Consider the following 11,872-nt stretch of genomic DNA (forward strand, 5'->3'; position numbering starts at 1 on the left):
GGGGGGGTGGGGGGAGAGGGTAATATGTATGTTTTGATGGGGAGGTGGTGGTGACGGTAGTCGTGATGTAATTCAAGCTTAGCTTGAAAACTCTCCCGGTTCACTCAAGTAAGAGTATTCTACAACACTGACCCACAAGCCGTGGGACTACTAAACATACGTCCCTTACGATCCAGTCAAGAAGCCTATACGGGGGTACTTCAAGCTTGCAGCCAGCCATGCTCAATACTTTTCGTCCTCCCAGTTTACAACAGCTCATCACCCCCTCTTTCCTTCTCCACAGCCGCACTCTGCAACTCCTCCAACCTCTCTAATTGCCTCTTCAACATGACCAGCGCACCCAAACTGACCTTCCTTAAGCCGTCACGCTCCCCCTCATCCTCCCGATTTTCACTCCTCTTCACAATCTCCCTTGCCGCCTGCACGGCCCTGTCCAACAGTCGCGGCGCCCCCTCCTTCCTACTCTGATACAGCCACTGCAACTCCTGCTGAAAGGGCTCGACCGGATTGGTAAGCGCATGATGGATAAACGCTCGTGCGCGAAAATACGCGCGTTCAGTGTAGAGCGCGCTGCTCAATTTGGTTTCCGGCGCAGAGCGATGGACGTCATAGCCTGCTTCGTTGTAATACGGTTCCTTGACTAGTACCAAGCCTAGAAGAGACACGAGAACCTGAAGGATGGTGCTCTTACTCGTCCAGCCCTCTCCTTTGCCGTCTGAATGCCATGTTCCCAGCAAACTCAAACAGATCGTGCCGTCTTCGTAGAGGTTTGGATTTACGGGCCCTTCGCCGCCGGTCCACGAGTGAAAGAAGACTTTGGGTGGGGTCGTAGGCCAGGTGGGAGGAAGGTAGACATCGATTACAAAGGGGGCGAATTCGTAGGGTGTGTCAATTGGGCCGATGATGAGGATGCGGAGGAGATCGAGGCGCGATTCCCAGGTTCTCACGTAGATGCTGGGAGGCAGGGACGTGGCAAGGATGCGGTGTTCTTTCGCGACTCGTCGGATGAGAGTGGGAGGGGCGATGGCGGGTGACTTAATAAAGTGATGCGAATCTGGCGTGGGAGTCTCGAGGATGGCGAAGGGAGCTGGGGCGCCTGGTGGCTGGGAGGGTGTCGATTCTGGGTCTGATGCAACCTGGCCAGTTGGAATTTCATCCTCTGTGGCCATGAGTTCTTGTGACCGTGTGGGCTCTTCGGCTTTATCCTCTGTTAATGGGGATGACTTGCTTTCTGGTGTCGTTTTGGTCGTCTCGACTTCGCCTGGGTCAATGAAATCTGGCATTGACTCATCATCATCATCGTCGTCGTCAGTCTCATCCTCATCCTCTTCTTCGGTTGACCAGTCGCCGTCGTCACCTGCCATCGCCTCACCATCCATGCCTTCATATTCAATCCACATCTCCTCGAAATCAGATTCGCCGCTCATGGAATATGAGTATCCATCTAGTCCATTGAAGGTTTCTTCATCATCCATGTCACTACTATACGCGAGTGTGACGCCCTCGTACGGAACTTTTACGTCAACAACAGGCTTTGCGGCCCCTAGTCGAACCGTGAGCTTTCCATCCAGACCAAGGTCAATAACTTCGCCGAACCAGTCTGGGCCAGTAACGTTGAGAGGTGTCTCGAGGCCTTCGATGGAGTTTGGATGTATGAGGACGAAGTCGCCACGTCGTCGCGTCAGGGCAGGGAATGAATAGATGTCGTATAAGCTGACGTCCTCAATGGCTTCGTCGAGCTCTCCTGTTCTTGCGGGCCGTAGTAAGTCAGATGCGAAAAACTCGACCAGAGGATCTTTGAACCAGCGTACGGTGGCTATGCGATCACGACCATTAACCGTTTGGACCACACCAACCTTGGAAGGCTTCCTATCATAGTTTTCGGAGGAATTTGTGCTTGTGCGGCCCTCTTTCGAGAAGATGACCTCGCCCGGCCAAACCTCGTCGTCATCTTCTACATTTGGATCAGGAAGAAGCGTTGTTGCAAAGTCCTGGGTGACTGTGAGATCCTGCCATTGCACTGTGGCCATGCTGTGAGTCTGCATGACCAGGAAGACGTTGAGATCGTAACCCATGGAGTCTGTGCGTGGGAGCTTAGTGACTTTGCCTCTCGGAGCGCCATTCGGCAGTGTCCCAGAACCGTTGTACTTGACGGTGGCGGCGGTGATATCCTTGAACCGAACATGATCCCCCACAGCCACATCAGCGACATGATAAGAGCGGTCGACGCCGTTGGCTGCAATGGGTAGTGTGTTTGCGGCACTACCAGAGGCATCATATTTGTAAAAGGTAGGGCTTTCAAACTCGTCGCGACCCAGGGTAACGGGTGGTTCCTGAACGCTGCGGCTGTTGTCGACGGCACTGATACTCCTTGCCATCCATTGCACATCGATTTCAGAGGTACGCACCTCGACTACAATACCAACGGGCTTCACGTTGGGATCAAACGCACCGAACCGCCAATTGCCCCGCCGTAAATTGCCCTTCTTTGTCTTGACCTTGTCACCTACGCTGATGCGATCCGCTGACGCTTGACCCTCGCGCTCCAACTCGGTTGGATCTTCGACCACGACGACGGAATTGTTGGATAGCTTCACGGCCATTTCGTCGTAGACGTTCTCGACGCGGCCCACCCAGTCATTGTAGACGACCAAAGTGCCCTCGACAAACTCGTGGACGTTTAGCAATTCTTCGACCGGGACTTGGCCGATGCACAGTTCGGTGGCAGCCGCTTGTGTTATCTCGCCGCCAGTGAATCGGGTGGCTGGGAAAAGGGTACAGACAGCGGTAGTCCCTATGACGGTCCCGCTCATGTGGTCTTTGACGTTTCGCTTCACAACGTCGCCCACATAGAGCGCGCGATCGAGCAATTCAAGTTTGGTTTCTATGATGAGTTCTGTCTTGAGTTCCGTCTGCCATGCGACCAGAACGGTCCCTCGTGGTGGGATGCCGGTATTCAGGAACTCTGCAAAGGCTCCGGCCGAGATGTCGGGGTCACGCTGAATCTCTTCGTGATATTCATGCTGTGGCCGAGGAAGGTGAGTATCGACATCGCCGAAGCAACGATCGATGACACCAACAACCGACGTGTCGCTCTTCAGGCCAACGGTGTCTTCGACGCAGAACACGACATGTCGTTCTTGCTGCATTGCATGTGCACAAGTGGCAAGGCGTGACGTATCCTCGTTCAGGCTGACGAGTGGCGTTGTTTGCTTCGACAGTCCAAATGCAGAGGAAGGCGTAATGGCGCTGACAGGTGCAGTATGGGGCAGGTTATTACTCTAAATGGCAGCACCACTCGTGACCGATAAGGTAGTGGTGGGGGCGGGGACGAGGTATGTCCGCCGAGATCTCTGGCTGTGCGTCGGGGAGGAAGCCGTCTTGCAGGAGGTTAGCGACGAAGAGTTCGAGGGCGGTTGGTGGCGATTCGTGATGGATGTCGTTTACGTAGTGCTCGGGCGAAGTGTGGGGAGGATTATTGGCGGCGGCGGCGGCGTCGTGTCGTTGTGATTGTGATTGTGGTTGTGGGCCGGCAAGGTGGAAAAGGCTGTTGGTATGAAAAGGGCAAAAGGCGCGGGCATGTGAAGTTGCCCCGCCAAGAAAAGAAAGGTCGACCGGGATCATTGAATGGGCGATGGGCGATGGGCGATGGGCGATGAATGATGAACGATGAATGGCGGCGATCTAATGTGGGGGGGAAGACCCGTCGACGCCGTTCCTGGCCCGCCCGGACATGCCCGTGTGCGAACTCCGCAAACCTCCACTCAGACACGAGACACGTCCAACGACATGCAAAGTGGCCGCCAATTCACCCAGCCAACCTAACCACCTATCAACCCCTACTGCCACCCACCAAGGCTACAAACACAATGGCAGACCCGCTATATGAACTGCTAATCCCCTACTTTGACGCCCACGACACCCAAACACGGCCCTCACCCACTGACCCCATCACCAACACCTATCTTGCCCGTCTCACCACACTGCCCATAGCTGCCCTCACATCCTCGGAACAACAGTCCCTCTCCCAAAGCTCCCAGTCCATACTACGATCTCTCCAGGCGCTCTCCAAACGCTCCCACCAACCCATCATCTCATCCATTGACCACCTGCTGCACCTGCGCCACACACTTCCACATATCGGCCAGGATGCTGCCTCCATACAAGCAGAGCTGCCCAATCTCGAGACCGCCGCCCAGCAATTCGCAGAGAAATACAGCAGAGGCGCCGAAAATCCTATTCTCGACAGACGGCGAAAGGCAATGCTGCTCTCACGGAACATAGATCGTGTCTCCGACGTCCTGGACCTACCCACACTCCTCTCCTCCGCCATCTCCTCCTCCACAGCCGCCGCGCAAGCCAATGCCTCTGTGGCATCCTCAAGTGCAAACTATGCCTCGGCCCTCGATCTTCACGCTCACATCAAGCGTCTGCACGCCCTCTACCCAAACTCCGCGCTCATATCCTCACTCGCGACCCAAGCTGAGCAAGAAATGAAGACCATGACGACCAACCTAATCTCTTCCTTGCAATCCCAGTCCATCAAGCTCGCAGGCGCAATGCGCACCATCGGCTGGCTCCGTCGCGTAGCCCCGGAACTCGATGATTCTTGGTCAACGAAACAACCCAGCATTGTTAGTGGCGAAGGCACACTCGGCGCCCTCTTCCTCGTCTCACGACTCGCATCCCTAGAGCTCATGTTGAGCGCCCTAGATCCCCTCCGCGAACTCGCAGACCAAGAGACGGACAAACGACAAGCGCAGCGTGATAAGCCTGATGCAGCATGGGCCTCTGGCCAACAAACGGAAAAATATCTCAAAAAGTACCTCGAAGTGTTTCGTGAACAGAGCTTCGCAATCATCTCCATGTACAAAAGTATATTTCCTTCTGCCCTGCCTGCACCGGGTTCCGAGGAATCCGCACCAGCTGTAAAGCCCGTTGGTACCAACGAGTCCAATGCTTTACAGCCCATTCCCTCAGCCCTGGCCACATTTCCATCACACCTGGTTGAAATGCTCTTCGATACCCTGCACGCATACCTCCCCAATGTCCAAGATCGCTCGGCTAGGGACTCGCTACTAACCCAAGTTCTCTATTGCGCCGGCTCCCTCGGCAGACTGGGCGGCGACTTTAGCTTGATGATTGCCATCCTGGAAGAGGATCTGAGGACTCAGTTGGAGCATGGACACGAGCATGGTCAAGAGATAGAGGACAAGGAGACGGAAGAGGAATGGGTACATGTCATGAAGAAACACCGTGTCCAGGCATCTCGTCTCGAACTCCTCGCTTCGGGCGTGGGGACCACGCGCGCAAGTAGTCTTCCTGATCGCACTGCTAGCCCTGTTCGTTGAAACGATGCTGGCATGGTGGAGAGAGAGAGATTAGATGTAGTATTTGTGTGTTCTAGATACCCTTTTGCTCATCTTGCGGTCGTATAAATTTTTTTTTATTAAAACTTGAATTTCATAGCTGTCATTCATATTACTTTTCCAGCTTCTATCTGGCGCCCTCGTCTACCTCCTACATTTGTAAAGGATAAACGCAGAGTTTTTATAAGCTGTGAGTCTGATAATAAAAATAACTTTATCTGGCTGAGAACTCGGCATCTAGCTGCCGTGAAGCTGTGAAAAGACGAGCAGGGTGTAGTCTATACGTATAAACTCTACGCAAGTACTCAACTATAGGTCTCACGCTACATGGCACCAATATCTACTAATTATCTATCTTGTCTCTGCGACCAATTCCATCCTGCGTTTGCGTTTAGAGAAGATCGCAGGCGATATAGCAGTGAAATTGTGCCGCAGCATCGTCTACTCTCACCTGTGCCAAACAACCCAGAAGTGTGCAGATAATTCGTGAAGATCAATTAAAGTGACGTAGAATACAGGACTTGTATAGGCATGTCCTCGCTAGTCGCAAAGGCAGTTATCAAGTATCGCAGAGGATCTTAGGATAGGCTTGTGTAATTGCGGAGAGAGATTGCAGGCAGAGGCGACTGTGGGAACGTGTAGCGGTCAATAGTATTTATTTCCCTATATCTTTTGCTACAAAAATATGCAATCTGTCTACCTTCTCGCGTTAGGTGTGCCCGTGCCCAAAAAAAAGACAAAGGAAAGTAATTTCTCTTAATTATTGCGCACCTAGCTATTGAACGCCGCAGGCGAGCAAAAAAAAAGATCTTAGGGTACCAGCTACTACTAATCGACGTGGTACCAACTTTTCGTAGCCGATACAGGAACGATTCAAACCGGCGCGCGATGAGTTCTGACGACAACACACACAACCGCAGACACCATATTGTGTCACTGCCAATTGCGCTAATGTGCGTTGTCATGAATCGATGTTAGTATCTCTACTTTGCCTTTATAATTACTACAATAATCTGAGTTTTCTTCGTCGTGGCTGTACTCGCTGTCGCAGTGACGCGATGAGGTTTGGGGGAGGTGAGGCTGCGCAACCTGCGCGCGGCGTTTGCAAGGCAACAGCAGGATCGATGACGTCGAGGTGAGAGCGGGATTGAGAGCACATTGTACATAGAAATTGAGAACAGCTGAACACATCATGGAAGCGATGAGGGGCGTTTGAGGGAGCACCAGGAGATATGGCAGAGTAGATTGGGAAGTTAGAAGTGAACACATTTGACTTGGATTATGACTGAAAGTGAAGTAAGAATGTAATGAGAAAGATTCTTTGAGGCTCTAAAGTCTCTGCTCTGGCAAATGAAGCTGAAATTGGAGCTCTGAAGGCACATACCATATTATCGTATGGTGAAGTGTTGCTGCTTGTGCCATCTACGCGCTGCTTCAAGAGTTGACTGAGGTCATGTTTGCAGGCCACCACATTCTCATCGAGGTATCAGAAGGCCCAGATCAGTACACGTAGCTTGATAAATTGAGTGGAGCGAAATGAGAGCTGGAAGGAGTGAAAAAGTAGGACTGGAATCATACGATTCGGTATTTGAGTAGGCGCGACATGTCACAATGTAAGACACGACATCACGCTCCTACTCTCAAATCTGGCGGTGACCCTAGATCCTTAGAGAACAGAACCACATCATATCAGAAGCCAGACAACAGCCCAGAGTCCCACCGCTGCTCTGGTTGAAGCCCAAGTTCCAGTCAACCTGAGTGCTGGTCCCACATTCTGCGTCGGCGATGCACCCGTTCCTGCAACACTTGCTGGCGTCGCGCTAGCAGCTATGGATTGCCCATTCACAATGGTCGCAACCGCGAACGCGGTGTGATCTCTCCTCAATTCTTCATGTGGAATCGTTATGGTTTCCGGCCCTGTGAACGTAAAATCCAAACCACTAACGTCGGGCGCCTTCCATTCGGCCGTACACGTAATTTCCGCTGTCGTAAAAGCACCCTTCCACGTGCAAGCACCGTCTTTGGTTCCGGGATATTCGCCGGGGTTCGTTAGATGGAAGCCCCATGTTTCTGGACCTTGGATCAGCGTGAATGGAATACATATTGCAAATTCGCTTGACGCCGTAATCTCATAAAGCGCGGTACTGTCTTCGCGCGAAAAACGCGAGTAGAGGCTGGACAAGTATGCTGACTCCTCAGCGGGCGAGAAATAAGCATCGTAGAAATCTGAGGAGGTTGGTGTGGGTGATGGCGTGGAGGAAACGGTCGTGGTAAAGGGACAGCCTTTCTCGAAAGTAGTTGCCGTTGCATCGGAGGAGACGAGGGTCAGTGTAGGCTGAGGATCCCAGAGTAGATTCAAGTACAGTGTACTTGATTGCGCTGCCACTGCGCCCATTAAAAGAAGTCCTGTAAGGATCATTTTGTCAGGCGGTTTGCTCAAAGTCCAATATACTCCTTGAAAGCCTAGGAGTGAAATTCGGGAGACTTTGTATGCGCATGTCGACGTTTTCGCGAGCTCTCTAGGATATATGTAGTTCTTTCACGACTTGGAGGCCTGATTGCGGGCCAAGTGACCTGAATGGTAATAGCCAAGACCTACGGTACATTGTCCGGTTTGGCGGAAGCGAGGACCTTACGGTACCGTAGTCTAATCCTAGATCAGACGACATCCCGACCTCCTTCAAGGTCGCTTAAAGAAGAGATGTCTGTTGGTATTAACTCAAACCATCCATATAGTTTTATTTCTCGAAAGCACACTCTCACCAATATAGAGAATCTCAAGAACCAGCTTAACGTGGAACTGAATCTTGGACAGTGATATCGCGTTTGATATCCGCAAAAAGCTCAGGTTCCTGATTTCTTTAAAGGGTTATAACTTCATCAAATGTGTTTATACCTAGTCCTCAGTTAAAGAAGCACCAGAAATTTACTGATATAGATAGTGAGTTATAAAGCAAAACTGTGATCTACGAATTTTCTTTGAATTGCAGATGCGACCAGATTGTTGCGACATCTGTTCCATTCCAAGCTATGATAAGCTCTAAGTCTACATTGGAAGTGAGGTCTTGTCTCACAAAAAGAATTACACGAAAGACTGCTTCTTCATTTTAAGGAGCCGTCCTTCTTCTTTCGAGAACTGCAAGGAGTGTTTTGGCTTCGCAGCCCTGGGCATTGAACTGATGTGGATATTAACAATTGCAATTTTGCCACTGTACCATCACCATTGTCTGCTCTATGTTAAAACACACGTGTATTGATAGTTGAAATGATCGTTGCTCTCTACCTCACTGCTGGCACAAATACTTACCCCTTCGATTACATTTCACTCACAACCTCCCGAGTGAGGCAGATGCAAGGCAAACAACAATGACGTCAAGCTATAGCATATTTTCTGCAGTAACGATCCGAAGGACACAAGCAATCATAATTACTCATAGTCAATTTTCATGGAGCATGCGTACCACCTTTACTTTGGTTGGCGCAGTAGGAGTGGAGCCTGCTGCAGCACTACGGTACAAAACCGGTTTACAGTAGCCATATTTATCTAAAGTAGACTAAGAAGTGGTTTAGGTAGAAGAAGTAAACCTAAATAGGGTTTACTATACTATATATTCTACTTTTACTTCTACTTCTATTAATCTACTAGTATTACGTAGTAATAACTAGTTTCCTACTAACTATCTAAGTATTTTACCCCTCCTTTCTTTAATCTTCTTCACCACCTCCACCACCTCTACCACCTCTACCACCTCTACCACCTCTATCACCACCTCCACCACCTCTACCACCACCTCTATCACCACCTCTACCACCACCTCTATCACCACCTCTATTATCACCACCTCCTATTAGTAAAAATATCATAACTTATTATTATGTCATATATGCGTATAGCGTGAAGCTAATCTTCTCTACCCTTTTTAGTCTTAGTTAGGTATTATAGCGTATAATAGAAATAAAACTACTTATTATACTTAATTTAAACCCCTACTATAAAAGTAAACTACCACTTTAAACCTATTTATAGGTATACACAAGGGCAGTTTACACCTATATAGTAAACCCCTAGCGTACCATTCTACAGTAAACAATTTTTTACCGTAGTGCAGCTTGACAGCAATCACAACAGCAAAACCTCTTTAGTATGGCTACATCAATCTACGCTGTTGGACCGTACCGTCAATTGTGAATGATCAAGATCTTTGCCAGCTCGGTGAGTATATATACCTATCCTTCGCTACCTGTGGGAGGTAGGGACGTAGCGATTCGTCTACTCTGAGTACATCCTTCACCAACTTCTACGCACTATATCTTATTGCGCAGTCTACCCGTTCTCACATGCGCATTCATCTCTGAAGTCGCTCTTATCTGTTGAAAAGTCTACGTAAACCATAGATATTGATCCTGTGACGCAGACGAGTGAGGGGCGAGGCTAAATTGGATATGCCCTGTAGTAGATCACAGACGTCATCAAATCTAAGAATCTTACTATTTGCTATATTTTGAATCCTCGCTGAAGTGAGTGATTGCCAATGTGTTGCTCTATTGCCAGTTAAAACTACAATTTCTCACCTTCACTGCGGATACTATGGCGTCATATCACTTACCAGCGCACATTGTCTCAGTGAGGGCGGCAGGTACGCTTACCGTATCTTAGTGAAGGTGGTAAGACACAGCCCACTGACCGCTACAAACAGCGATCACCTCACCTCTACCCACAATCCGCTCCATGATCGCACATATCAAGCCTCTCATCCAACACTTTTTGTTCTAGAAAGTCCCATAGAAAACACCGCGAAAGAGGAAACTCCAAGGACTACTCTGAAGACCAGGAGCCCACGAGAAGGCACAACTCTGATTCTGCTAATCCCTTGTCTCAAAGCAAGGTACCTGCTATCGGATGCAAGGGTACATTGGACTGCCTGGTAGAGGAGGAAGCGCGAGACATGGTGGTCAAGCCAGAGGACCTTCAGGCCACTTTCGAGAACCTGATGTGTGTCATCAAGGAGAAAGGCCAGGTAGCGTTCAGCGGAGACACTGTGCACAACATGCTCGGTAGCCTTTACGAGTGGATGGTATTCGACGAGAACTCGCAGATAGTCATCCCTTCTGAGCCTTGTTCCACTACGGTGCAGAAGATGTGGCCTCAAGGGTCTAGGATAGACACAAGGAAGAAGAAAGATAGGTCAGCGGTGGAGTCCAGCTCAAGGCGCCTCAAGGAAGTAGACGGAGAGTATGCTTCCACCGTGGCTAGCTTGGTGATCTCTTCTACGATGGAAGAAGATGGGATGGTAATAAGGAAGGGGTCCATAATATATGCCAAGAGAACGCATCATAATCCTTCAGGTCACGTGCAACCCGCACAATACCAGCACTAAGGGTATTCCAACCCTATTGCGATGCGCCCTGTCCAGTACCTTAACCACGATTATAACCCCTTCCATTCTGCGCACATAATGCCTGCACCCCAGACCTTTGCACCTGTTCCACAAACCTCCATAAACAACCCTAGGTACTCTATAGTAGGAACTATAGTTATGGAAAATGGAAATGTGGTAGAAGTATGAATTCAAAACTAATCTGAAGGGGTGAAATGACTATATGGACGCGTCACGCGATAAGCGCTAGTCCTAATCAGGATGTAAATAATAAACCCTCTATCGTCACTAGTATTAGATAGTCCCTGCCTATCACCAACATCGCTATTTCCTTGCAACACTCCCCTTAAACAGCTATATAGAGAAGCCTAATTATAATAGTAAATATAGGTAGGGCAAGTAATTTTGTACAAATATCTACTATATTCTATACAGAGGGTATATATTGTACCTTAAAATCACTATTTAAATAGTATTCTTAAACGTAGTAGAAGTAAACTGCGATATGTTTTAAACAAGTGTTAATTTAGTAGTCCTAAATTAATGCAAGAGCTAGTTATAAATTAGTCTTTAGGATATAGGAATATAGGAACGTCTTTATTATTAGATAGAGTTTTAATAGTTCTAATAAGGTCCCTTTTATCTATATTAGATATAAAGTAGTATAAGAATAAGCTATATATTCTGCTTTATATATAGATTTAGTAATATAGGATTGTTGCTTAGAACTCTATAATAGAGTAGATTCTCCTATCTTGTAAGGTTCTAGTTGTAGGCAATAGTATTTGCTTTACACTAGATAGAATAGTGTAGAGATAGCTATTAGTATAGTATTAACACAAGAATAATACTTGTCTTACCTAAGCCCTACATAAAGCGCAGGTTTTACGCAGCTTAGGCACTAAGATACTAAACCTAGCTAGGGATACACCTAATTAACTAGAATACTATAAGGTGTCTTTATAATAGGGTTATTATAGAATCTCCCCCTCTAGCTATAGTCCCTAGTAGTAACCTATAGCCTTAATAAAAACCTTACCCTATAGGGAAGGAAAAGAGTATCTATAGTTTAACCTATAGATATACTATATAAGCGTTCCTTTTACGTATTATATATATTATAGG

The 11,872-nt window shown here is 48.5% G+C and overlaps 5 protein-coding genes across 5 annotated transcripts; 3 read left to right on the plus strand and 2 right to left on the minus strand.

Moving 5' to 3' along the window:
- Positions 1-245: 245 nt before the first annotated feature.
- IAQ61_003229 (uncharacterized protein) lies at positions 246-3,149 on the minus strand (the record flags this gene model as incomplete). The annotated part of the gene is made up of 1 exon (XM_003844835.2): positions 246-3,149. One exon carries the CDS (start codon positions 3,147-3,149, stop codon positions 246-248), a length of 2,904 nt encoding a protein of 967 aa, XP_003844883.1.
- A 136-nt stretch (positions 3,150-3,285) lies between these two features.
- On the plus strand, positions 3,286-3,510 carry IAQ61_003230 (uncharacterized protein; the record flags this gene model as incomplete). The annotated part of the gene is made up of 1 exon (XM_066095897.1): positions 3,286-3,510. The coding sequence occupies one exon, from the start codon at positions 3,286-3,288 to the stop codon at positions 3,508-3,510; it is 225 nt and encodes a 74-aa protein (XP_065954142.1).
- Positions 3,511-3,869: 359 nt separating this feature from the next.
- IAQ61_003231 (uncharacterized protein) lies at positions 3,870-5,351 on the plus strand (the record flags this gene model as incomplete). The annotated part of the gene is made up of 1 exon (XM_003844836.1): positions 3,870-5,351. The coding sequence occupies one exon, from the start codon at positions 3,870-3,872 to the stop codon at positions 5,349-5,351; it is 1,482 nt and encodes a 493-aa protein (XP_003844884.1).
- Positions 5,352-7,053: 1,702 nt separating this feature from the next.
- IAQ61_003232 (uncharacterized protein) lies at positions 7,054-7,788 on the minus strand (the record flags this gene model as incomplete). Its single annotated transcript, XM_003844837.1, has 1 exon — positions 7,054-7,788. The coding sequence occupies one exon, from the start codon at positions 7,786-7,788 to the stop codon at positions 7,054-7,056; it is 735 nt and encodes a 244-aa protein (XP_003844885.1).
- A 2,169-nt stretch (positions 7,789-9,957) lies between these two features.
- IAQ61_003233 (uncharacterized protein) lies at positions 9,958-10,747 on the plus strand (the record flags this gene model as incomplete). Its single annotated transcript, XM_066095898.1, has 2 exons — positions 9,958-10,017; positions 10,148-10,747. 2 exons carry the CDS (start codon positions 9,958-9,960, stop codon positions 10,745-10,747), a joined length of 660 nt encoding a protein of 219 aa, XP_065954143.1.
- Between the last annotated feature and the right edge of the window lie 1,125 nt (positions 10,748-11,872).

Source organism: Plenodomus lingam, assembly GCF_022343315.1.
Source record: "Plenodomus lingam strain CAN1 chromosome Unknown contig_17, whole genome shotgun sequence".
In the NCBI taxonomy this organism is placed as follows: domain Eukaryota; kingdom Fungi; phylum Ascomycota; class Dothideomycetes; order Pleosporales; family Leptosphaeriaceae; genus Plenodomus; species Plenodomus lingam.